We start from the raw sequence: 27,618 nt of genomic DNA on the forward strand, positions 1-27,618 counted from the left end.
TTAAAATTTCTATGTTAATATGGAAGGAAATTCTATAGATTAAAGAGGTTTAAGGGATATGTCAACTCCATTGCAATACTGGGGCCTTATTTGAATTCTGATTCAAACAAACAAGCTATAAAAACAAAATAAAATATTTATGAAATAGTTGGAAATATGAACATTGACTTGATAATTGATGAAATAAAGGAATGATTGCCAATTTCTTTTAGGTGTGAAATAGTATTGTAGTTAGGTTACTTTTAAAAAGAATCCTAATGTCTAAAACAAATACTGAATCAATTATGGGTAAAACGTATATATGGGATCCGCTTCAAAAATAATATGGAAGGAAAGGAAATAAATGGAGATAGAGATGAAACATACTGGCCATAAGTTGTTAATTATGAAGATGAATATGGATAAAGGGATTTCATTATACTACTTTGCCTAGTAGTAGTAGTAATTTAATCGCTAAGTCATGTCTGACTCTTGCGACCTCACAGACTGTGGCCTGCCAGGCTCTTCTGTCCATGGGATTTTCCAGGCAAGAATACTGGAGTGGGCTGCCATTTCCTTCTCCAGAGGATCTTCCTGACCCAGGAATCGAACCCAGGTCTCCTGCATTGCAGGCAGATTCTTTACCAACTGAGCTACAAGGGAAGCCAAATATTTTGTCTATTTTTGTATATGTTTCAAATTTTTCTTAATAAGTCAAATTTTTTCTATATGCATACATTTGCTTGAAATTTGCCATACTACAACTAGTCCACACTACTCTTTTACTTTCTTGTGTGAAAATACATGAAAGAAACAACCTATCAAACCAAGAAGACACTTGAAAATGTTAGGGCTCAGTTGACAGAATAACCAGCAATGAGCAAGACCATACCTGAATAGTTTCATGATCACTTGGATGCAACAGAAACCAAACCTCTTGTAAAGTTCTGGGTTGATTCTTTCTACTGAATGTGAATACTTCTGAGATGATTAATTCAGCAAAAACGTTTTTAGGAAACCCCAGATTTCCTGTTCCTATTGCTGGAAATGCAATTGAGTTTAAGGACAAACTCTCAGTGATCTCCAAACATTCTCTGATTATGTTTTCCATGATCTGAAAAGAACAAAGCACATTCTTATACATTTTTGCCTAGAAATTAGAGTTCAAACAAAAAGAACAAGAATTTAGCTACTATGGGATCTCTGCTTACTCCTTTTTGCTTTCAACAAAAGGCAGGTTAAGGGCAGTGAGAAGGGGGAAGGAAAAATAGAGGAGTAAACGAGGAAAAGGAAGGAAGAACATGTGAGACCCTCCAAAAAGATTCAAATGCATTCAGCAATGATGGAAAGAAGCAAAGCAGTTACTGTTCTGACCCTTCGTTCTCTTCCATTCTTCATGCCTTCACCTTGCCTTCCTCACTAAAGAGTATCTTCAGCAACCCTTCCCTGAGTCCCAGCAATGGTTGAGAACCACAGTAAATTTATATTATTAACTGGTCCTTGGGAGAAGTCAGCTATAGCTCAAAGAAATGGCTCTGAGAATGTGATGTTATTACAGAACAGAGACAGGCAGAGTCCAGTCTACTTTACATTGAGAGTTCAAAGAGCTACCCAATTTTCTGGAGAATTGAAAACCAGGTCCCACCTTCTGTGATGACGGTCTGTCATTTCTCCAGTTCGGAGCCACCACGTGAAGCACATGCTGGCAGTGCAGATTGCAGCCGCTGGTTCGGAGAACAGTGCCCACATCAACAACAACCCCTTGTCCAGCTGTCTTCAATTCCTCCTGGAGCTTTTGTCCTGCTTTTTCCAAGAAGGCCTTGGAAAGGGGCCCTCTATCAAGCTCAAGATCCGAGGAAATGGAGTTGACAACAACATGGGTCTTAAAAACAAAACCAACAATTTGTTTCAAATTCTAAGAAAAAGCATTCATCCAGGATTACTATATTTAAGCCCCTGGGCTTGGCACGGTGGGAGACAACTAAGATGATTAAGTTTTCAGAGATTAAAATACCACCTCAAAAGAGAGATACTTATTTAAATAACACTCTAGGACAAAAAGTAGCTGTCAAAAAGCAACACATAAATGGTAGGGACTCACCAAAGGAGTCCAGAGGAAGCGCCTTCAGAGGTCAGTGAAGACAGTATGAGTGACACGGTGTCTGAGAAATGGGAACAGTTGCTGCAGGCAGAGAGAGATGGGGAATTCCTTCAGGAGGGGCAACAGCATGGGCAGAAGCAGGGTAGGTTGTGAGCAGCAAGCAGATTAGTTTGACCTGCTAGAGAGCTTTCACAGCAAAATGGTAGCAGCCAGGCTAGGAATACTACACAGCAGGTAGACTGCAGGGCCTTGAGTCCCAAGTCAACTGGGCTTCCAGGCATCAGTGAAGAGCCATGGGATCTTTTCCAGCAGGACAGTTAATATGAGCAGATTAATCAGGCTTGACTAAGACACCAAGAGAAGACGGGAGAGGGAATGGAACCAAGTGGTTGTCAAAGTTACCCAACAAGGGTCACCAAGAAGTGATGCAAAGCAGATCCGTGGCAGCAGAAGCCACACACCTATGGGAGTGGAAGGCATGGAAGGAATGTCTTACTACTCAGTGTCCAAGGTGAATGAGCATCGGAACTCATTCCAGTTACCGACCCCTGGCTGAAAGAGATTTCTGTTTATTTGCTTGGTTTTTTCAATGAGAAACAAAACTACTTCTATATTTTGAAATACAGCAATGTACATTCCAATCCTAGCTCTATCATTTGCTTGCTGTGAGACTTGGGCAAAATACTTAACCCCTCTAAATCTCATTCCTTCATCTATGAAATGAGAATAATAATCCTGGAATCTGCCTCATAGCAATGAATGAGAAAATGAACGCCAAGCACTTGGGAGAGTGCCTGGCACATAGGACACAGGCAGTGTTAGCTATTACTCTTGTAATTATGATTTACGCTAAGTAAAAATCAAAATTTTTACAACCTCTTTCCATATTTTAAGCTAAAATGAAAAATATTTTAAACAAAATAACAACTTGAACAAAAAAAGAGGATGAACCCACAAGATGGGAGAAGATATTTGCAAATCGTATATCTGTTAAAGGACCTATATACAGAATATACAAAGCACTCTTAAATTTCAGTAATAAAAAGATAATTTAAGTGGGCAAAGGTTGTGAATAAATTTTTCTCCAAATAAAGTATGCAAATAGCCTTCCCTAAGAATCTCTGCCCCAAGACGGCTCACAACTCCCCATTTGGGGAAGCACAGCAGGGGACCTTCCAGCACTGCTTGGATGTTACAGCCTGTGTTGAAAAAGTTGCTAAATACAGTTTTTAAAAACACATCACTCCCTGACAGATCTATAAGAACCAGCCCCACATAATACCCAGACCTTCCCCAGATCCACTTTCTACCTTCCTCCCCATATTTTCTTACTGACGTTGGGAGTTGAGAGCCCCTCAGACTCAGTACACTCCAGACTGCTGTCTTCTGTCCCCATCTTATGCTCTAATTTTTCTGTATCTGCTATCAAAGAATTTGACAGGAAATTAATCTTAGATTTGCCAAAGTATGACAGGTGTAAAAGCACTGAAAAAGTATAGAGAGTCACGTAAACATTAGCTATTATTGTGGATTTTCACATTTGCTGGAAACTAGTGATCTGAGTACATTATCAGTTCTCACAAATAATTGACCAGTCTCAATTAGTGAGCACCTTGGTGAAGTAGCCCAGTTTTCTAAGGAAACCTATTTCAAGGCAAGGATGGAGGACATGGGATTCTCCCCTTGATCCTAATCTCCATTTGGCAGTAGACTAACTGGAGTTCCCAGCACCCTGGGGGTTATTCTGAAAACAGGGGCACTCACTGTAGCATTCTGCACATCTTCTTTCACCAGGTGGATCCTCAGGCCTTCTGGGGTCAACAGACTTGATCCATTTCCATGATCTTTTCTCAAGTCGGGCTGGGCTGCTGCTGGTAAACTGGGCAGGGAAGCAACATCAGGCAGGGTGTCTTTAAATACACTTTTGGCACTTTCAGCAAAGGCCTCAACAGTCTTCTCAGCTATATCCACAAGGTAAATCTCTTTCAAGGTGCATCCATCCTTTTTACACTGGAACCATTCCTTGATCGCCAAAACAATGGCCTCCACACACTGGGATAGAGGAAAGCTTAAGGTTCTGGAACTAATAGCAGGGATGGCTATGGATTGGTACTTGTGTTTTACAGCCAAATTGAGACTTTCTTTCACAGCATTCTTTAGCTGCAACACACATTTCTGGGCCTCATCAGTCTTCCACTGGGGCCCCACTGCGTGGATCACATGTTGGTATGGGAGCTTTCCTGCTTTCGAGATGACGGCATAGGGAGGTGAGAGCTTGCCCTTTTTCTTCAATATCTGGTCACAGTCTTCTTGAAGCTCAGGGCCAGCCGCTCTTAGAAGAGCAGCAGCCAATGCCCCCCTGAGCTTGAGTTCCTCATTGGCCGCATTCACCACCACCTGGACGGGAAAGTGCGTCAAGTCGCCTTGCTGCACAATTAGCGAGACTCCAGGAGCTAAATCTGTCCGAAAAAAGCACCTCTGCCCACCAGTGCCACGTCCCTCCTTTTCTTCATCTTTCTTCAGTTCAATAAAACAACCAAATAATCTTCTGACCTCACTTTTATAATACCGTGCTTTATCCTGGAAGAACTGACCAGCTCCTGGTTTATCAGTATGGACGCTTTTAACATACACCGAATCCAAGGCTTGTCTGACAATTTTCATTCCCTCCAGGACTTTGGCCTTTGGGCCAATTAGTGAAATGCTTTTTTGCTTGTTCTCAGGATTAAAATTTACCTGAACATTCATCCCCCTTATATTTGACCAGATTTGCTTTTCTGCTTTTAAATAATCAACAATTAAGGAACTCTTTACTCCAGTCCATCTCTCTATTTTTGAGTGCTTTTCCACGAAGTCAGAAAGCAAGCCGTAGATTTTACGTACTTCTCTTTCACAGCCTGCAATGATGACCTGGGCTGCAGTTCCTGAAGTTACCTCCTGGATTACTACAGTCTTTGAGGAGGAATTGTGTTTCTTACACAAATTTCCAGTGAGCCCTTTCCAATTCTTGCCATTAAGGACTTCCCTGTCCTCAATATCAATGCAATTACAAATTAAGGCGCTCTGCATTTGCTTTTCAGCTTCTGATAGGACTTCAGAAGAGAAGCCAGTTAAGAGGACGGTTGTGCCCTCTAGCTCGTAAACTGCAAGAATGTTCTGTGCTGTAAAGAGAGACTTAGAGAATTCTGCACAGTCAACCTGTTGCAGAAACTGGAAAACCTCAGGGTGAACATGAATGTTTCTCTGAGCCATGGTATATACCTTTTCCTGGATTTCACACTTTACTTTATACACTTCTGCAGGGAGTCCTTTGAAGCACATGTGTTGAGAGGCTTCATCATAATAAATTTCCACATCTGGGCACTCCGTGTGGAGCTGCTCTTGTATGCCACTGTGCAAAAGAAGTGAATACTTGCTTGAATTAATGGCCAGTTTTTGTTTCAGACTTTGCTCTTCTCTTTTAATATTTTGAATGGTGCTTTCTATTAAGTCCTTGATCTGTGGCTCAATGTTTTGTACATCTTCTGACTCCCCCACTAAGGTTACAATGCTTGCAAGTGCATCAAATTCAATCAAAATTCTATCATCTTCTAAACTGTCTTTAATGGTGTCCCACACTGTTGGATCCACTTTAAATGAGGTCACTGTATATTCAGACCTGATGTCAGAGAAAAGTGTGGAAGCATCTTTCCGCCAAGTCTTGACTCTTAGTCTTCCTTGATTGACTAATGTGGCTGCAGGTCTGATGATCACTTCATTGCTGAGCTGGCACCATGTCAACTCACAGTGACAATATCTCATTTTATCACGTATCTCCTCAGTCAGATGATTCTTTTTCTGCAAGAATTTCCATAAGGAAAGATCCAGTGGTTCTCTGAATGATGCCGGAAGCTTGATCAGAGGTTTCTCCTCCCCATACAAGGCTGTGCCCAAAGAAGGATAGTATGGAAACACAGAGAGTGGCATATTATTGAGGTCAAGTTTCTTGGTCATGATGGTGTCCATCACTTAAAGGAAAGAAATAAAATAAACTCAGTATAATGTTTCAGAAGCAAAAACAAGCAAACAAATTTTCCTATTCTGGAGAAAAAAAATCCTAATGTTTGTAAGAACTTTGATATGACAACAGGCTTTTAAAAAGCAACACTACTCCCAGAGTGCTCAAATATACATTGATATGTATTAATACTACACAGGTATTCCTTGTGTCATGAAATAACTACTTTCCAGCCAAGAGCACTCTATGCTGAAATTCTGTTAGGTAAATTCTATTCTGTTAAGTAAATTCTATGATAACACTAATATATATGATCACCACCAGGTTAAGAAAGAGAGAGGAGTTTGGTCACAAGCATGAGGAGGGTGTTTGCTCCAGTGTGAAGAATGTTTTTGTTCTTAAAGCAAAGCTCATCTAGGAATCATGTTATTTCTTTCTTTCTATAATTTCTTCCTGTACAGTTGCAGAAATTTAGATTTCATATATGATTTAGATTCCATTAATACTTCTAAGAGGTGGTGCATAATAATTATCATAATTTACTATGTGTCAGACAATATTCTATATGTATATAACCCTCACAACAACGTTTTGAAGTAGAGACACTATTGTTGTCATCCTTATTTACAAATGATAAAACTGAAGCTAGGAGATGTTAGGTAACTCTAATAGGGTCACATAGGCTGAAAATGGGGCTTCCAGGTGGTGCAGTGTGAAGAATCAGCCTGCCGATGTAGGAGACTCAAGAGATGCAGGGTTGATCCCTGAATCAGGAAGATTCCCTGGAGTATAAAATGACAACCTGCTCCAGTATTCTTGCCTGGAGAATCCCATGGATAGAGGAGTCTGGTGTGCTACAGTCCATGGGATCACAAAGAGTCGGACATGACTGAGCACACACGCAGACTGTAAATATTTGAGCTAAGATTCAAGCCAGTGTCTTAACCCCAAAGCCCATACTCTTGCCCCTCTTCCAAACCAAGGTCATCCCCATGGTCATCCGACAACCCAGCCCCAGAGACTCTGATTCAGTAAGTCTTGCATCTCCCTTGTCCCTGCTCTAATGCCCTTCCTGTCACATTTACTGGGACATCTATTGGGGGATGTGTGTGTGTGTAGAGGTACTCTTCTCCCCCATGCCCCTCCTCACTTTGTGTTTAGTTGTTAGACAGGTACAAGGGGTCTAAGCAGGAAGGGAATTAGAATGAACTCCAGTAGCAACTTGGATTAAAGCAATATCTTGTGAAAAGACGTCAAAAATAACTTCACCTTGTGCACAATTGGCTCCCAAGCCTGAAGGCAGACCTAATGAAAAGAACATGACCTTTGCAGGCTCAGATACATGGCTTCAACTTCCCACCATGGCCTGGAACAGGCTCTGAGTACCAATGAGTACCCCCATGCCAAGCACTGCACAGATACAATTTAATCTGATGCTCACAACATTCCTCTGAGGTAAGTAGTAATGGGAGCCCTATATTATAGATGGAAAACAGACACTTTTGTGGGTTAAAGTAACTTTCCCAAGATCACAAAGCTAGTAAGCACCAAAGCCAGGCATTTGAAGTCAGGTCTGTCTGGCCCAAGAACCATCAAAGATGTCACCTTTATGTGCCTTAAGATCGCTATACTGTTTTCCTCCTCTGTTTAAAAAAAAAAAAAGTAACTATATAACCACAGATTCTTATGAGGATTCAGCAAGATACTATTACAGAAAACACAGCAAAAGATCTCATGTACAACAAGCATTCAGTAAAAGTGCCCTTCCTGACAGGGTGAGATATATGGAGAGAGTAATATGGAAACATACATCACCACATGTAAGATAGATAGCCAATTGGAATTTGCTGTATGACTCAGGGAACTCAAACCAGGGCTCAGTGACAACCTAGAGGTGTGGGATGGGGAGGGAGGTGGGAGGGAACATAAGTAAGCCTATGGCTGATTCATGTTGATGCTTGGTAGAGTATATGATACTGTAAAGCAATTATCCTTCAATTAAAAAAAATATTTTTTTAAAGAGTGTCTTCCTTAAGGTTTTGAGAATTGAATTCTGTGAAGCTGAACAAAATAATTTTAGATAAATAATAACATAATTTTAAATCCAGCTTTATCTACAGTTTGTCTCATTATTAACTCTTTGTAAATGATAAAATATCCTCCAAGAAAAACTGATGTTCCAGATGCAGAGGCGACTGGGGCAAAGTGGAGAAGTTAGCACAGATTATGGTGCCAGTACAGTTCAGCTCAGTTCAGTCGCTCAGTTGTGTCCAATTCTTTGTAACCCCGTGGACTGCAGCAGGCCAGGCTTCCCTGTCCATCACCAACTCTCAGGGCATGCTCAAACTCATGTCCATCGAGTTGGTGATGCCATCCAACCATCTCATTCTCTGTCATCACCTTCTCCTCCTGCCTGCAATCCTTCCCAGCATCAGGATCTTTTCCAATGAGTCAGTTCTTCCCATCAGGTGGCTAAAGTATTGGAGCTTCAGCAACAGTCCTTCCAATGAATAATCAGGACTGATTAGGATTAACGAGTTTGATCTCCTTGCAGTCCAAGGGACTCTCAAGAGTCTTCTCCAACACCACAGTTCAAAAGCATCAATTCTTCGGCACTCAGCCTTCTTTATGGTCCAACTCTCACATCCATATGTGACTACTGGAAAAACCATAGCTTTGACTAGATGGACCTTTGTGGGCAAAGTAATGTCTCTGCTTTTTAATATGATGTCTAGGTTTGTCATAGCTTTTCTTCCAAGGAGCAAATGTCTTTTAATTTCATGGCTGCAGTCACCATCTGTAGTGATTTGGAGCCCAGGAAAATAAAGTCTGTTTCTGTTTCCATTGTTTCCCCATCTACCGTGCCAGACTCAGATTCAAATCTGGCTCTGTTACTTACTAGCTATGTAACCTTGGTCAAGTTATTTGACCTTCCTGTGCCTCAGTATTCTCAGATCACAGTAATCTAATAGCAGTTCCCATTAGCAGTGTCTATGAATGCACTTGGTAGCACCCTGTAGAGCTATGCAAACATAAGTCATAATCATAAGAAGGCACAGCCAGAGAAAGGGAAAATCAGTGTATCTCAGGCACAGAAAATGGGAAATGAGTGAGTTTTGAACAGGAGGTGTGGTCAACATAGTCAGATGTTGCAAAGAGGTCAGGGCAAAGAGTAACCTTTGAGAGTGCCCCTCAGATGTGGTCTGATGCTGCTACCGCTGCTAAGTCACTTCAGTCGTGTCCGACTCTGTGCGACCCCATAGACGGCAGCCCACCAGGCTCCTCCGTCCCTGGGATTCTCCAGGCAAGAATACAGATGTGGTCTAGCATAAAATAAACCTGAATAAAACAGTTCCCAATATTATACATACATATGTAGCATAGACATTCTGAGGATACACGCAAGATGCCCTCAAGATGCTTGAAAGCTTCATAGCTGTCAACTCCCAGTTTACATGAAGTTAACTTGTCGAGTAATAGCTTTATGTAGCTTTCTCCCTGGGCCCAAGGCCAGACTGAGAGAGATTTAAAGCACAGGCAACAGAAGCTCGTCTTTTGTCCCTTTGCCCAAGGAACACTAGCTCTTCCACTCCATTTTAATCCAAACCATACCTTCACTGCAATTTCCCAACACATAAAAGCTAAAAGGAGTTTCCACCAAGTACCTGCCATGAAACAGTTTAAGTGGAAAATTCTGAAAGAGATGGGAATACCAGACCACCTGATCTGCCTCTTGAGAAACCTGTATGCAGGTCAGGAAGCAACAATTAGAACTGGACATGGAACAACAGACTGGTTCCAAACAGGAAAAGGAGTACATCAAGGCTGTATATTGTCACCCTGTTTATTTAAATTCTATGCAGAGTACATCATGAGAAACACTGGGGTGGAAGAAGCACAAGCTGGAATCAAGACTGCTGGGAGAAATATCAATAACCTCAGATATGCAGATGACACCACCCTTATGGCAGAAAGTGAAGAAGAACTAAAGAGCCTCTTGATGAAAGTGAAAGAGGAGAGTGAAAAGTTGGCTTAAAGCTCAACATTCAGAAAACTAAGATCATGGCATCCGGTCTCATCACTTCATGGCAGATAGATGGGGAAACAGTGGAAACAGTGTCAGACTTTATTTTTCTGGGCTCCAAAATCACTGCAGATGGTGATTGCAGCATGAAATTAAAAGACGCTTACTCCTTGGAAGGAAAGTTATGACCAACCTAGACAGCATATTCAAAAGCAGAGACATTACTTTGCCAACAAAGGTCCATCTAGTCAAAGCTATGGTTTTTCCAGTAGTCATGTATGGATGTGAGAGTTGGACTATAAAGAAAGCTGAGTGCCAAAGAATTGATGCTTTTGAACTGTGGTGTTGGAGAAGACTCTTGAGAGTCCCTTGGACTGCAAGGAAATCCAACCATTCCATCCTAAAGATCAGTCCTGGGTGTTCATTGGAAGGACTGATGTTGAGACTGAAACTCCAATACTTTGGCCAGCTGATGCGAAGAGCTGACTCATTGGAAAAGATCCTGATGCTGGGAAAGATTGAGGGCAGGAGGAGAACGGGACGACAGAGGATGAGATGGTTGGATGGCATCACCGACTTGATGCACATGGGTTTGGGTGAACTCCGGGAGTTGGCGATGGACAGGGGTCCTGGCGTGCTGCGGTTCATGGGGTCGCAAAGAGTCGGACACAACTGAGCGACTGAACTGAACTGAAGTGGCATTCCACGTGATTCTGTTTCATGCTCCCTCTGTTAATCCCAAGCATAACATCCTTTCTTCCCCTAAAAAGTCTGGCTCCCTAATTCCTACTCCTCAGCCTTGATCTCTGAACATCAGCAAAATCTCCTAGCTGACTTTGCACATGCCTTAGAGAACTGGCAATCTATGTCTAAGAAACCCTCAGAAGTGCTTCCCGAAGGTTCAGCGGAATGAGGTTTTCAGAGTTGCCACAAAGAACGATCCTACAGGCATCCACTGAGCATGTGATACCACCACTGTTAATTTCTGAATGATGACACTGACAGGTGAAAAGGGAAGTAAAGATACTTTATAGAAACTGTATGTGTTTCTGAGTATATCTTTACTTGTTGAAATTAACTTGAGAATTTCTATCAAATGTAGAGCTAAAACATAGATCACCTCTTTAAAAACAATATCTCAAAGACTCTAAGAATTATATATTTTTATATATTTTTCAGTCTATCGTAAGTAGAGACTCATGAGAGAATCTCCTTATATCTTTCAAAAACTTGACATTGCTTCTCCAAATTTTGAATCACTGGTTTCACCAAGTATCGGATGTACAGGATTACTACTTGGATTTCCGAGAAAAAATAAAACTTTTAACTGTTAAGATCTACTACAATATTTTCAGTTATGCCAGGTATGGTTTACAAAATTAAGATTAATAGATATTACCTTTTCTGTCAAAAAATTCAATCAGTGCTGAACTCTCCTCAGGGAAATATTCGATGCTGGCAACTCTTCCCCCTCCATTATGAGGATTTTCAAATAAACATTTTAAATCATGGTCATGAACACCAGGTGGCAGGTTTTCAACTCGAATTGTTTTTGTCACTTCCAGAAGTCTTGCAGAAAGCTGAAGTCTTTTCACTGAATTGTGCTTGGGACATTCACCGACAAATTTCAAGGCATCTACAAACCATAATCAATAAATCAATCAAAAAATTATATCTTCATATTGTATAGAAGAAATTGAATATTAATTGAGAAAAAGGAAGCAGGCTAAGCACTCAATTTTTAAATGCAAGATTTTAATCCCCACAGGAGAATCTATATGCCTATAGATTCCATGGAAGCTTCTGAAAAATAGTGCAAACAGGAATGTCTTACCGGTATTGCTGACAAGCATGTCCCTGCCTTTAGTCACAGCTCTCTCCACCTCCTTGACATCACTACCTGAATGCATCTCTACAACACAAATCTTATTTCACTCTTTCCTCAAGTCCTGAAATGGCTCCCCATCACTTGCAGGCATGAGTTTAAGCTCCTTAGTGAGGCATACAAGGCCCTTGGCTGCTGCTGCTGCTGCGTCACTTGGCTATCTAACCCCAAACTAATTTCTAAACATCACCTCTGTTTATTACCTCCATTTATTTTATTTTCCATATTGACACACAACCCAGTCATTCTTTCAAAAACTCCATTCTCTCTTGCCGTTGTATATACAATTCGCTGCGCCTAAAATGCCCTTCTCCAATGTTTTTATCCTGCTCCTGTTCCTCCTTCTGGACTCAGTCCAATTATCTCTTTCAAATTAATAAATATTGATAGTGAGTCCGTGATGTACAAGATACCATGCTAGGATCTGGGGATACAGGGATGAATGTAACATGTCCTTGAAAGCTCACCATCTAAGAGGGAAGAAGTCTTGAAAGCAAACAAATGGTCTATTTGGGGATCAAATGAGGTGGGAAAACTAAGACTGGGAATCAGACAAGGGTTCTCAGAGTAAGCAGTCACTGATCTGAGTTTTGAAGGACAAAGAAGACTTTATCAGGGAGATAAGGGAAGGAAGGGGCTTTTCAGGTGGCTCAGTGGTAAAGAATCTGCCTGCCAGTGCAGGAGACTGGGGTTCAATCCCTGGGTTGGGAAGATCTCCTGGACCCACTCCAGTATTCTTGCCAGGATAATCCCATGGACAGAGGAGCCTGATGGGCTACAGTCCATGAGTTTGCAAAGAGTGGGACATGACTGAGCAACTGAGCACGTAAGGGGAGGAAACGTTTCAGGCAGAGGGACTAGTAGGGTGTATAAATAACACAGCATATCTGAGATCTGATAGCCTGTTACTTCTGCAGTATAGACATCAAAGAAGACCAAGTCACCATGTTGGGTCCCCTTTCCTCCCATTCCCCACAGCCTGCTGTTCACAGCTGAGAAAAGCAGCTTTTCCTCCTGCATCTTCATTACTGACTTATGAATGGGTTTCTTCCTGCCCCATATGAGTTCCTCAAGAGCCGTAAGCAAGAATCATTCACCTTTGTACCTACAGCCCCTAGACTAGTACCTCACACCTAGTAGGTATGCAAGATTTTTGCTCAGCGAACAAAAGCAAGTCGACTTAGTTTTACCTTTATAAGAAATAATCATAAATTGAACCTGTGCTGGTTGATTAAGATCAACCATTCCACTGCCATGACCATGGAATAGTGAGGGCTTGGAATTGGAAAATTTCCTTGTCTTCTGCAGATAGCTCTTCCAATTTCAGAAACTGTCCAGACTCCCCACACAGACCTTAAAGAGCATGCACTTTCTGCAGCAACTGCATTTACTCATCCCTGCATATGTGATAACCATGCAAGTACTAAGGAAATGTATGGTAAAGAGAATAAGAGAACAGGGCTCTATAGAGATTGGCTGCCTCGGTTCAAATCTAGCTCTTCCAGGTACTAGCATCTCTGTCTCCCCAACTGTAAAATGAAGGACAATAATAACCTCAGAAGGTTGTTGAAATGAACAAATAAATTGATACATGGAACAAACTCAGCATAGTACCTGACTTACAGTAGCACTATATGAATGTTTACTGCTATTACTATTACTCTCCAGTAAGTCCAGTTAAGTAACACAGATCAATATTTACTCATCTCAGTGAGACAACACACAGGAAACACTGAGTCCTCTGCTCAGAATCTCTAATAACCTGAGACTTTAGATTTCTATTTGGGTGTGTTACTTCTGTCTCACTTCTCTCTCAGTCTCTGTCTGTTTCTCTCTCACACACACGCACACCTACACACAACTCATACAATAAAGTCTGTTTATTAAACATACCAGAGTTTGGTTTCAAGATGAATTTGCTTCTCTTTCAAAATAAGAAATTAATATTAACTTATGAGCTACTAGAGGGGCTGACGCGGTGGTTCAGATGATAAGGAATCTGCCTGTAATTCAAGAGACCCGAGTTTGGTCCCTGAGTCAGGAAAATCCCCTAGAGCATGAAATGGCAACCAACTCATGCCTGGAGAATTCCATGGACAGAGGAGCCTGATGTGCTATTAGAAAGAATGAAGCTTTCAGAGATGTTCCATAAGCTAGGTGTTCCAAACCCCAAAGTGTAGTGCAAGAAGGCTGACAAATGGAGCATCATTTGATCTTACCAGTATATGTTTGAAAGGTAACTACAGCCACATTAAAGTCTCGTATGATTTCCAATTTAAAGTTATCATTCGTCAGGCCACTTATATTCTCCACTAAAAAGATTAACATCTCATCAGTCACATTTGCCTTGAGATTTTCAAATGCAACCAAAGAGGAAATATCTTCACACTCTTTTGGGGTGTCTTCCTCTTTTTCTGATCTTCTACTGAGAGAGAGGTCTTCCTCTAGTTCTTTTGATGCATCTGATTTTAGGGAGACAAAAGGGTACAAGATGTTAGATTTATCTATCATGTTCTTAGCAAAATAAATTATCATAGGCTGACTCAGGGAACTTAAACCAGGGCTCTGTAACAACCTAGAGAGGTGGGGTGGGGAGGGAGGTGGAAGGGAGGTTCAAGAAAGAGGGGACATATGGATACCTATGGCTGAGTCATGTTGATGTTTGACAGAAACCAACACAATACTGTAAAACAATTATCCTTCAGTTAAGAATAAATAAATGTAAAAAAATTATCACAGGCTAATTACACTGCCTGCTTCCTTTCCTGGTTTCAAAGTTGACATAAGTTACACAAGTAACATGCCAATTATGTCTCAATAAAACTAGAATAAAGAAAGATTAAGAATTGGGGGAAAATGGATCTTAGGAGACTTTCAGCTTAATTTAGTTAAAAATAAAAAGTATTTGATATGATGCTGATCATGATTATGTTCAATTTTATTACACTCTTTTCTGCCTTGTTTCTCTGAGGAACCTGCCTTGCTTTTCATAACACTTGACATATATTTCTATCAAGCACCATATTACAGTTACTGAACCAAGCTTCTCCAAAGCAAGGGACACATTTATTCATCTTTGTATTTCTGGCTCATGGTATACTGCTGAGGCTCAATAAATGTCTGCTGAATTGAAGATTTACTGCTTAGATTACCGGAGGAAAGCAAGATTATCCAATGATGCCCAAACATGGGAATCACCTAACATATTATGTTCTGAAAAGCAATAATTTCCAATCACTGGGGAAAAAAAAAGGATTCTTACAGCGAATGACTAAGGAATGCACATGGAAGATAAAATGGCACAGAGAATTATGTGTATACCTCAAACTTATGGAATAGCAACCACCCCAGTCAGGTGCACCTCTCTACTGTGACCATAAAGAGTTGCATATACACTTGACCCCTGAACAACATGGGGATTAGAAGCCCAACCCCCTGCACAGTCAATTATCTGTGTATAACTTTGACTCCTCAGAATCCTAACTACTAATAGCCTACTGTTGACCGGAGGCCCTACCAATAACATGAACAGTTGATTAACACATATTTTGTATGTTATATGTACATCTACATATATTTTATGTGTTCATGATATAACTAATTTTTTCTTAATTTGTTCAGTATTTCTAAGCTATGTGGTTCATCTGTGAATTTCTTCCAATTGTCACAAATTTCCAAAAATTTTTCAAATATATTTATTGAAAAAAATTCATGTACAGTTTGATCCACACAGTTCAAATCCAGGTTGTTCAAGTGTTAACTGTATACAGAAGATCAGTCTCACACTATGCGTGTGCCCTGAAGCATGATGAGTATGTCACGATCTTTAGACATTCTGTGAGCAACTATCCCCTTAGAGCCCTATGTTTATGGCACTGGCTGTGTAGTGATGGGTACACACAAAAAATGTTGGAAAAGGAAATTACCAATTTTCTAAAGGAGGTACACAAAAAATAAAAGTAAGAAAGGGAGCTGACATTATTATGGCAGAGTAAATGCTATCTGCTCACCAAACCCATTTTGTTTTCATCCTGGGCAATATTTCTGAAAACTATTAACTCCATTCCAGTTAATTTCAAGAGTCCTGGCCTTAGGGCCATTGTCAAGATTCAGTGTGAAGCAACTATTCAACAAAGAACCTCTTCTTCCAACTCTTAAAGGGGTCAACTTAAGTATCTTGTTGAAGACCACCCCAATTCCTGGCTGGTTACTACAATTAGAGTGAAGCTCAGGTTACAAGAGGTTTAGTAAATGCATCTAAAATCTCCAGGACATTGGTGGAGGCTGATTGGCTCTCCCTGAGTACATACTTGGAGCATTAAGCAAATCTGAAACAGTGCTAACAAATGTTATGACAGGCTGAAATCTATAAAACCATAAGAAACACAGACTTGATTAATTCCAAAAACGGTGCAGATATAAATGTACTACAAATATAAAACCACTTTCTGGTACAAAATTGAGCTTGAAGGTACAGCATGCAAAGAATCTTTCAAGAAACAGATATGGGTTTAGGGAGTCACAGTGAACAAATACTGGGAGTTGGGCGAGCCATATTTGAAGAAGACAAAGCAGAACTTCCTCTAAAGAGACAAAAAATTCTTGTCTCATAAGCAGCAGGAGCTTCTCAACCATGCATACTCTATTCTACAGTTTAATGGTACATCCATATTAGGCAGAAACAACCTATACATCCCTATCCAGGCATTTTGCCAAGTTAAGGCAGCTCTCATCCCAGAGCTATTTTCAGAAAAGGAAAGCTGCAAAAATCTAAACATGTTCTTAAGAAAATTTCAATTTTAGAGGACAATATTTAAACTTTTCTTGGGAATTCCTCTTCCCTAAGCTTTGGATATATGGATCACCTTCTCTTTCCCGCTTGGCCATTCAGCCCAGTCCATCTTCCTCCCATTTAGAACAGCATGCTTAGCCAGGAAAACGCGTGTCTTCTTTAACAAACGTCAGGTGGCACGCAGGCCAACACCCAGACACAAGTCAAGTAGCAGAGTCCACAACAGCTACTGGATTGCTGGCTGTTTCCTACAGCAGATGGGATAAGTGCTGATCTGGAGGGCTGCATTCATATCCTGCACCCAGCGCTCAGAGAGCAGTGTCAACTGACTTAGCTGCACACAGCTCCCACTGTCACGTCATGTCCTTGCTTTTCAACAGGTGATTGGGCACAGGTAGAGTCTAAAGGTCACTTCATCCACCTACAGGTACCTCTTTATCCTCCCATCAATTGCAAGGTACTCTCAGTCCCCACAGAGAGAGTTGTTCCCATCCTTCTGACCTGAACCCTTAGAACTCAAGAGGCAGCCGTTGAGCAGATGGCTGAAAGGATGGAGATGATGCAGCCCAAAGCATCTCTCAGCTGAGCAAACCCTGCCTTATGAGGTCAGGAAGAAAAGGGTGACCTCTGCAATGCAAAGTGTTTAGTAAAAGCAAAACTGCCTGATAAATGGAAGTTACCTGATTCTTCAACCTGTTCTTTGGTCTTGGATTCCTGAAATCAAACAATAAAGTCGCATTAATAAATTACTAATAATTTATTTACATTAAGAAAGTGTCCCTAGGGCCAGCCTAAAGATGTAGGGTCTACAGAAATGATAACTAAAAACTCAGGCAATAATGCTATTGAATATACCTCACATTTCATAGCATATCCACTTAGCACACAATCACCAGTAAAAACAAGTCACAAAACTCCAAAGGAACACCAAATGTTCGTGGTAAGACCTAAATCAGAGAAATAATGCAGCTCATGTTCTTTTCCCCATTTAACAATGAATGTTTTTTAATTCAATACTAAATATTGAATGTTTAGTATTAACAAGCACTAGGCCAAGTGCTTTCTTTACTAAGACTGTATCATTTAATCCTCACAACAATCCAATAAACCAAAGAGGTCAACACTATTACTATCCCATTTTACAACTGAGGAAATACTTAACATATGGAGTATAGATCACTCGCCCCTCTAAACCATGTGAACATAAAACAAATATGGCAAGTTCCAGGTTATTAAGTACCTATGATGAACAGACCCAAGATTTTACATCTCAAACCATCATTATGGTAGCCCCTCAATCTTGAATTTTCATAACAACAAAAAGTGCTTCCTCTCCCATTACCCCATCACCACTCTCACTCCCTCCACATCTATAAACTGCTTTTCTCACCCCAGTGAGAGTTATACTTCTCATTCCACTATGTTTTCCTTGTCGTGGTTCCCATCCCCACATACCTTGGGAGAACACCCGACTTCCCTTGTAATCACCGTTATAATTACCTTTGTGGGAATTTTCCGCTCCTGGACTTCATCTGGGACTGTGGGAATCTGGACAGTTAACTTGAATGTTCCTTTTCCTGGCCATTCTAACTCATGGCTCTCTCTCTCCAGAACTTGCTGCCGAACTGAAATTTTTAAGAAAAGCTGTTAAGCAATCTTTATTAACAAAATTATTCTATGATTTCCATAAATTTCATCATCATCTGTCAGTGGCTTGGTCAACTTCTCAAGAGAGGCTGTGTATGATGAAAAGAGGAAAAATTTAGCAAGCACACAGATATGAATTCTATCTTTAAATTTCCTTTTTTTTTTAACCCTAAGCATGTTCCTGAATAAGCTTTACTGACAAAATCTCAGTCTTCTTGTCTGTTAATTAATGAAGACTGTCTTATGTGTTACATGGATTAGACTGAAGAAATATTATAAGGAACTTAGTACAGTACCCTTTGCTCAGTGGGCACTCAGAAAGGTAGAAATATTTATTCTACAATGAAAGGAAAGAATTAAAGCATCTCTCACTGTAAACTACTGATACTAAGATATGACATTATGAAAGCCATGTTTTAGGAAGCTGGCTCAGCTGACAATGAGCAGAATGGAGAGCAGCCCTCTTAAAAAGGTATTTCAATCAATTATCTAACCTGTGAAAAGAGCCTTACATAGGATAGTAAAAGGAATAGCAAAGGAGGGATGGGAAAGATTCTTACAAAATACAAAAAAGAATTAGCACATTTGGTAGCTGAGCTGTAGTGCAAAAAAAAAAAAAAAATGAACAGTGGACATAAGTTTAAAGACCTTGATTCAAATTCCAACTCTGCCATGAAGGAACTGAGTCACTGAGAAAATATTTTAGCTTCTTGAGTCTCAGTTTCCTCAAGTGAAGCAGTGTCTGTGAATGAATTTTGTGACACTCATAAGGGCTATGTAAATGTAAGTTACAATAATAAGAAGGAGCAGCTAGAGAGAGAAAAAGAAAATCAGAGACCATGGTATCTGACGATGGAGAACAGGGAGTGGGTGAGTTTAGAGGGGAAGGCATGGCTGACACAGTCAGGTGGCGCAAAGAGGTCAGGGTGAAGGAGAACCTTTGGGAGTGCCTTGCAGGCACAGGTGTGGCTCTGTCGTGGGTGCTGGGCTGCCGTGTTGTGTTTTGATGTGGTTGCCTGCCGAGGCCAAAGATATAAGCAGAATCTTTCATCAAGAAGGGTTTGAGGGACGTCCCTGCTGGTCCAGTGGTCAAGAATCTGGCTGCCAATGCAGGGAACACAGGTTTGATCCCTGGTTTGGGAAGATTCCGCATGCCTTGGGGCAACTAAGCCCATGTACCACAGCTATTGAGCCTGAGCTCCAGAGCCCTGGAGCCACAACTGCTGAGCCCACATGCTTCAATTACTAAAACTGGAGCACCTAGAGCCTGTGTTTCACAGTAAGAGAAGCCACCGCAGCTAGGGAAAGCCTATGTACAGCAATGAAGACCCAGTGCAGCCAAGAAAATATATATATATTTTTTAAAAGAAGGTCTTGAGTAGCTTTCCCACTCCAACCATCCATGGAGAGGATGAGGGAGGTGATGCCCTCACTGGATGCCACTTCAGAAACAGGCCCAAAAACAATATGAGATGGAATGCCAGACTCTAATTTCACTCTTTATGAGATGGAATGCCAGACTCTAGTTTCACTCTTTATGAGCAGGGTGAGTGTTTTTGCATGGACTCATAATGGGCTGTCCTAAGCTGAGGTGAGGACTAAGGACTGGATAAGACCCCTGAGCTCAGACAGCAGGCTATTTTGTAAGCCAAACTATCTAGAGCCATGGACCTCTGTGTTGCATTCTGTATATTTTGGAAGAGTCCTGTCCAGGCACCTACATGTGTCAGCCTATTCTGAGATTGTGTGTAATATGTATAGGTACGACTATTTCAAGAGAACAGATGGCAGCAGTATCAGTAAGTGATCCAAAACAAGAAGGTGAATCTGGGAGGAAAAGAGATGAAATGGTGACATCTAACCACTCTTGGACTTCCTGGTAGCTCAGTGATAAAGAATCCACCTGCCAATGCAGGAGACATGGGTTCGATCCCTGGGTTGGGAAGATCCCTTGGTGAAGGAAATGGCAACCCATTCCAGTATTCTTGCCTGGAGAATCCCATGGACAGAGGAACCTAGAAGGCTACAGTCCATGGGGTCACAAAGAGTCAGACACAACTTAGCAACTAAACAACCACCACCACTACCTTTACCCATGTGGACAGGCTCTCTTGTGCATCAATCTCAGACCATCCATATGTAATTATATTTAAGAAGTTGGGTTCCCTTACCTCAAAGAAGCTGACAATAATAAGGAGCCAAATCATGACCAAAAAAAGATGACAAATATGCATATCTGAAACAGAATTTTAAATCTCACAAGTTAATTTACACTTGACTTTCCAGAAATTCAGCCAATTATATAAAACAATAGAGCTTCCAGATAGTTTGTTTCCTATCCATTCATTTCTACAGAGAAGTGCTTTGGGGCTCATGCTTATGTAAATGATAAGGCCCAAGTTGTGTTACACTATGGGCCTGCATCTGTTGGGGCCACTTCCTGTTGTGGAGGGCAGAGGGCATTCCCGAGAGAGAACTCTACCCTTGGGGCAATGATGGGGTAAGTCATTCGATGTTATCAAACTCCTGACTGCTGAGAAAGCCATTCCTCTGGTAGGAAATCAAAACTAAAAGGGATTTTCCACTCCCAAGAACTTTGACCATACAAGGATTTGAGCTGAACTCAGTTTGAGTGTCTGTGCAAGGGGTACTGCAAGAGGGACATTCAAGAAGTCTAGGGGTGGAGGAAGGGAGGAAGTGGGCTGGGAGGTAGGAAGGAAGAAACCCGGCAGGGAGACTGAAATCATTTCTGCTTTGAGGACTAGAACAGAATGATATTATCTTCACACAATTATATTTTTGCTGTTTGTATTTTTATGATGTTTGTATTTACTACAATCATTTCTTTTTGTTCCAGGTCATCAACAAACAACAGGGATTCTCAAATTTTAATGCTGTGCTAAGTTATTTCAGTCACGTTCGACTCTTTGCGACCCATGGACCGTAGCCCACCAGGGTCCTCTGTCCATGGGATTCTCCAGGCAAGAACACTGGACTGGGCAGCCATTTCCTCCTCCAGGGGATCTTCCTGACCCAGGGATTGAACCCATGTCTCTTACGTCTCCTGCATTGGCAGGTGGGTTCTTTACCACTTGCACCACCTGGAAAGTCCCAAACTTCAGTGAATTGGGGTTAAACATGCAGATTCTCACCCACTCCACCTTCAGGGTACCTGAGTCTCTAGGACAAAGTTGGAAATGTGCCTTTTAACCTGTTGCGATTTGGATGCAGGGAGTCTGTGGCCCCAGTTTGAGGACAACTCTTGAGGATAATGGGATTCTAAAGAAGAAAGAAGTGTCCCTAAGGGCCAGGCCGGTGGTGATGTTGACAACTGGAATCAAAATGGTAAAACCCTGTGAGGAAAAGTGAAGCCCGAGGGGGAAATGACTTACATTGCATAGATACCCTTTAGAGCATTTCTTGGTGAAATTAATCCTTGGAAAACTTTATGACATTGTTTTAAGGGCTCTGAGTCAAGCTCATCTCCTGATCCATGCCTACATCTCCTCTGTCACACTTCACAGGGATTCACCTGTGAATCCCTTTCTATTTTGGGGTTTTATTCTTTCCTTTTTACATCCCTGCCCTAGAGCATTCCAATTGTTCTCAGGGCTTCCTAAGCCTCTAAGCTTGAAAGTGAAAGTCAGTCGTGTTCGACCCTTTGCGACCCCATGGACTGTATAGTCCATGGAATTCTCCAGGCCAGAATACTGGAGTGGGTAGCCTTTCCCTTCTCCAACAGATCTTCCCAACCCAGGAAGCAAACCAGAATCTCCTGCATTGCAGGCAGATTCTTTACCAACTGAGCTATTAGGGAAGCCCCGCTCAATTGGCTATGGGGAGGGAATTTCCCTCTGAAAACTCAATCAACTTAGAATATCACCCCTTCCTTCCCCATCTAAAAAGTAAGAGATACAGAAAATGTCTGTATAAATTTTTATTTAAGTTGGATGATTTTGAGATCTCCTCTGTAAAGAGGAGAGAAAAACAAAAACTGCAGTTCCCCATAAGTTTTTAAAAACTGTATACTATATTTGCAGTAATATTCTGAATGAACTGTAAATAGGAGGTAGAAGAATAATGCTTATGTCAAGTCCTAATACTACAGTAGAAAAATGGAAGCAATGCAAATAAATTTTTTTCCAAAAAATAAATAAGTAACAGAAAGCACAGGGGCTCTCTCTCTCCATCAAGTGAACACCTAGCATATCATGCAAGGCCCTCTCTCATCTCAACCCAACTTTCTAATAGCCTTAATTTGCACTCCACTTCTTTTTTAAAAGGTTTAATAAGAGAAGGCCTAAGATTTTTTAAAATTACAAGCATCCTCTTTGTAATCTTATAAAATTGCCCAAACCTCACATGTTCATTTCATGCAGGTCTCCAGACCTCGCTCGCATGTGCATATGGAGAAGGCTCACTCCTCAAACCAAAGCTACCCCCAGGGACCCGGCACTTCCCTGGACACTTCCCTGGAGAGCCTTTGCTGTCCTGCCCCCAGCACTGCCACCAGCTCCCATCTGAACAGCCCTCCCCAACATCTCACCTATCAAGAACTGAATTCACTTTCAGGAGTCAGTTTAGACGCGACTCTCCCAGGAGACTCTCTTTCCTTCAAACTGTGTTCAGTTGCTCAGTCGTGTCCGACTCTTTGCGACCCCATGCACTACTGGGGCCCTCCAGGCTCCTCTGTCCATGGGATTTCCTAGGCAAAAATACTGGAGTGGGTTGCCATTTCCTTCTCCAGGGGATCTTTCCGACCCAGGGATCAAACAACATCTCCTGCACTGGCAGGTGGATTCTTTAATACTTGGACCAGGGAAGTCCAAGGGTGGTTAGACATCGGCATTTCCGCTCTTTTTCCTTCTCCTTGTTTCGGATCACTTACTTCAAATTGTGTTCCCATAAAGCTCTGGAGTTTCAGAACTGCTGCTTTCATAGGAAGAAGACAATTGCAATGGCACTGCAACTCTGCCACTAACACAGGATGCCACTGCACGATGTAGCCCTGTAAAATGTCCACCAGCTCTCCGGCAGCCCCCTTCAGTCATACCGTGCCAAATGTTTGTTTAACTCACCTGCGCTGGCTGCCGCACCTCCAGCAGCGCCGGAAGCGCAGCGCGGGCGGAACTGCTGCGCCCTAGACCACCTCGTCTATTCCGCGCCTCCCACCCCATGGGCTTCTCTACAGTTGCTGCCGGAGCCGGGCGGATTCTCCCGCCGTGCCCTCGAGCCCCAGGTTTCCCTGGAAGAGCCCAGCTTGCCCTCTCCTCCGCAGCCCTTGCCCCTCTCACCGTCGTCCGGGTAGAAGAGCACTAGGAAGCGGTTCGAGCTCCCCGGCACCGGGCAGACCTCACATTCCCCGCCTCCGGATCTCTTCCGGCTCTGGAAGTACATCTGCAACTTGGTGCTCAAGTTCTTCGGGGGCTGGGAGCCCCAGGACCCTTCGACCAGCAGCGGGAAGGAGCCAGGCGCGGCCATCCTCATCTGCTGGCCCAGCTCCGACTACTGGTTCCTCCCCGACTCCCAGCGGTTAAGCCTCTTTCGCTTTCGTTTCCCAGAACACTCCTCCTGCCTTTGGTTTCTGCCTTTGGCTGTAAACGGTTGGCCCAAGTTAGACTAGAAACCACCCTGCCCCTCCCTCCACCTCCCATTCTTCACTTTCATCCGTGGACCACGGCAGAAGCTGGCATCGCTTTGGGGCTTCCCTCCATCTTTATGCTCGCGACCTTAACCTCAGGCACCATTTGCTACTCACCCAAGCCACAGATGAAGTCAGCCATGCTGGGTCACTAGACCTTGTACCAGAAAAAAAAAAAAAAAAAAGCTTCATTTTTGCCCTAGGCCGCCATTTTACAAACTGTGATTCTTTAGAATTGTTTGGGGCCCATTTTCAGCCTTCTTTCAACAATTAATTAATTGTCAGAATTTTACCTTGCTTCCCTACTTTTGCATTTTGTTCCTTGACCTGTTAATATTCTACATCTAGAAATGGGGGGAACAGTACATTCACAGCTGTTTTTTAATAGAATATTTTCTAGGTGCCATGCACTCTGAATGGATTTGACGGGCAGACACAACCTGTGCCCTCACTGAGGTCATGAAACCGTGGGTATACAAGGACTTAGGACACAGTGGAGTAAGTGTTATGGGAAGGAATATACAGGTGTTGCCAGAACAAATCAGGGGAGGCTCCTAGCCTAGGTATGGGGGCTCAGGCAGGGTTTCTGGGGAGGAAACATGTAATCTGAAGCCTAAGAATGATTACAGATAGCCTTGGGCATTGGGCAAGAGGGGAGTTCCACGTGATGTGCTTGTATGGGATCCCTTGAGCTGCTCTGTGGTAACCAGGGTAGAGGCAGGAGGCCAGCCAGGTGGCTGCTGTAGTGTCAGGTGGGAGATGAGGGTGGCTGAGACCAGGGTGCTGGCCGAAGAGGACTGAGAAGGGCTGGGGTTCCAAACTGATACTGTAGGATATGGGCAACAAGAGAAGACACTCAGGCATGACTCCATGTTCCTCCATGCATGGCCTGAGCAACTGACTAGATAAAAGTGGCATCTATCTGATGGGAGCATTAAGGTGAGAGAGAGGCTAGGATTGTGTGTATCCTTGACCCGTAATGAAGGAGTGTTTCAAATACAAAGAAGGGATCATCATTCAAATACAACTAGTACATCAGGTGAGAGAAATGTCTATTGGACCCTGAGGACCTGGTAAGCACTGTCTTCTGGTGGGGAGGGAACACAGGGCGGTGGACAGAGGACCGAAAGGAAGGGAAGAGATTGGAGACAGTAAGTGTGGTCAGCTTTCTCCGGATGTGTGACTATGAAAGGGAAGAAGTTAGACAGCAGCTTATGGGTTTATAGGATCAGGGAGTTGTTATTTTTGTTTTTTGGCTTTTTAAATATATTTAAGATGGAATTTAAGAATCTTAGAAATGTTTAAATATAGTTAGAAAAGTAAAAGGAAGATCGAGGACACAGGTTGTGGGAGAAGGCGGGAGGGGATCCTAGAGCCACTAGCCCAAAGAGGGGACCCTTTTACTACTGCACCGGGAAGGAGGAGCTAGAGTACAGAAGTTATATTGTTGTTAGTGGCTAAGTCGTTTGATTCTTTGTGACCCCGTGGACTGTAGCCCACCAGACTCCTCTATCCATGGGATTTTCTAGGCAAAAATACTGGAGTCGGTAGCCATTTCCTTCTCCAGGGGATCTTCTTGACCCAGGGATCGAACCTGCATCTCCTGTGTTGGCAACTGGATTCTTTACCACTGACCCACTAGAGAAACACGGAGTACAGAAGTAGGTGATTCTGAATGACTCCTGATAGGAAGGTCTGGAAATTCTCTCCTGATGGATTTTGTTTTATCTGTGAAGAAGGTGATGAGGCCTCTTAGAATCTGCCAAAAGTAGAGCTTCTATTCCCTGCAGGGCTGGACCTTATATATTGTCTCTTATCATAGTGAAACTAAATTTCAGAAAGAAGAGAACCAGAGATGGGCCAAAGAGCGTTTGTGTTAGTCGCTCAGTCGTGTCGACTCTTTTCAATCCCACAGACTGCAACCTGCCAGGCTCCTTTCTCCATGGAATTCTCCAGGCAAGAGTACTGAAGTGGGTTTCCATTTCCTTGTCCAGGGGATCTTCCCGACCCAAGGATCAAACTCAGGTCTCCTGAGTTGCAGGCTGATGCTTTACTGTTCAGTTCAGTACCATTACAGGGCTTTTATTTCTGATCCGTAGTAATGCTAAACAGTATTCAGATATTTTCTCCTACTTCCAGCTTTCCTCCTGCAGGTGGCGCTCGTCATCCAGTCCAAACCACCCTGGACCCCAGTAGGAGGAAGTGGAGAGTATGCAGAAGGGTCTGTCAGGGCTTTCAGACACACAGGCATTAGAGGAAGCACACTGAGTGAAACCACCCACCCTGGCCAGGCACCATAGTAATCATCTGCATGAGTTGTTTTACCATGGGAGGTTCTGATAAGGAACACGGAACTAGTAAACCACCAGCAACCAGAAGAGTTCAGGAAAGGGCAAAAGGAGACACCAGATGTCCAACCACCTCCCAGAATCCTCCTCTCTGGCATCCATCTTGGCTGAACAAGGTGTGCACCACCAGGAAGGACTCTGAGTCAGAATGATTGGCTAAAGACAACCTGGAAACTAATCCCATCACCATGAAACCCGAGACTTTGAGTCACGTGGCAGAGCAGTTCTCTTAGGTTCCCTTACCCTACTGTGCTCTGCCCAGGCACCCTTTCCCAATAAAATCTCTTGCTTTGCCAGCACATGTGTTTCCTCGGACAATTCATTTCCAAGGGTTAGACAAGAGCCCAGTTTCAGGCCCTGGAAGGGGTCCCTCTTCCTGCAACACAGTGGTGACTGTTTCCTTTCAGGGCATTGGCAGCTTTCACTCCAAACCATAGCTCAAATTAGCACCCTCCTCTAACCAGTTTGGGAATCCAGAACTGGGCAAAGAGTTTTATCTTTTTCCTTACACAATCTTTTTACAAAAAATAAAAACAGAGTGAAACTGAAACTGTAGTAAAAGTTGTGGTAAGCCATTTCTGGATTTTTTTCAAGAATTGTTTTAATTATCAGCAGTATATTTTGTCACACAAGGTCTGCTCAGCGTTCCTTCTCTATCATCACTGGAAAAAATCTATCAGAGGAATTAGGATGTCAGATCTTAAAAGACAAGGAAAAAAGTAATTCTAAGAGTAACAACTTGCAAACATCATTAGCCCCTGAAGTACTTTGTCTTTTCTCCTCAGTTGTTTTGCCCACTTCCACTTGTTGAACCCACAGCCTCCCTCCTCCAGCAGTGTGCTTGCTGCTGCTAAGTCGCTCTTACTCTCTCTCAATTCTTTGTCCCCATGGGGTGTTTGCTTCCTGAAACTCACTTCCTTCCGAGAAAGCAAGCATCCTGTCAGGGCTGCAGACTCCAGCAGGGATGTGGCCACATTTACATGGCTGTTCTTTGTTTCTCTTGCCAACCAAGAGTCACAGATGATCTTAATAGAACAACCCATATCTGCATTTTGGGCTGAACTTCCCTTTCTCTGCTTCATCTAAGGTCCCACTTTCAACTTCTCTACAAACTTATATAATCTAGCGTCAGCCTCCCCTTTCAAGTTCTCTACAAGCCCGCAGCAGTTCCCCCCGCCGCCCTGCCACCCATTTGTCCCACTGA

General features: G+C 42.5%; 1 protein-coding gene across 4 annotated transcripts in view; it reads right to left on the bottom strand.

Annotated features, from left to right (window-relative positions):
- PARP14 (poly(ADP-ribose) polymerase family member 14) overlaps window positions 1–23,932 on the bottom strand; it is a 55,576-nt gene extending 31,644 nt beyond the window's left edge. For all 4 annotated transcript variants that reach the window (XR_015164585.1, XR_015164584.1, XM_086403076.1 and 1 more), the window contains exons 1-8: window positions 23,720–23,932; window positions 18,279–18,403; window positions 17,459–17,492; window positions 14,206–14,448; window positions 11,501–11,737; window positions 3,845–6,087; window positions 1,625–1,861; window positions 872–1,093 (exon numbers count right to left, since the gene is read on the bottom strand). Coding sequence is in view for 2 of the 4 variants with exons in the window: in XM_086403076.1 (XP_086259202.1) it covers window positions 872–1,093; window positions 1,625–1,861; window positions 3,845–6,087; window positions 11,501–11,737; window positions 14,206–14,448; window positions 17,459–17,492; window positions 18,279–18,403; window positions 23,720–23,912 (3,534 nt within the window). In the remaining 2 variants the exon portion in view is untranslated. The remainder of the gene's footprint in view (window positions 1–871; window positions 1,094–1,624; window positions 1,862–3,844; window positions 6,088–11,500; window positions 11,738–14,205; window positions 14,449–17,458; window positions 17,493–18,278; window positions 18,404–23,719) is intronic.
- Window positions 23,933–27,618: the final 3,686 nt, after the last annotated feature.

This window comes from Bos grunniens, chromosome 1 (assembly GCF_055505025.1).
Source record: "Bos grunniens cultivar Pamir isolate PY7600 chromosome 1, Bosgru_T2T1.0, whole genome shotgun sequence".
In the NCBI taxonomy this organism is placed as follows: domain Eukaryota; kingdom Metazoa; phylum Chordata; class Mammalia; order Artiodactyla; family Bovidae; genus Bos; species Bos grunniens.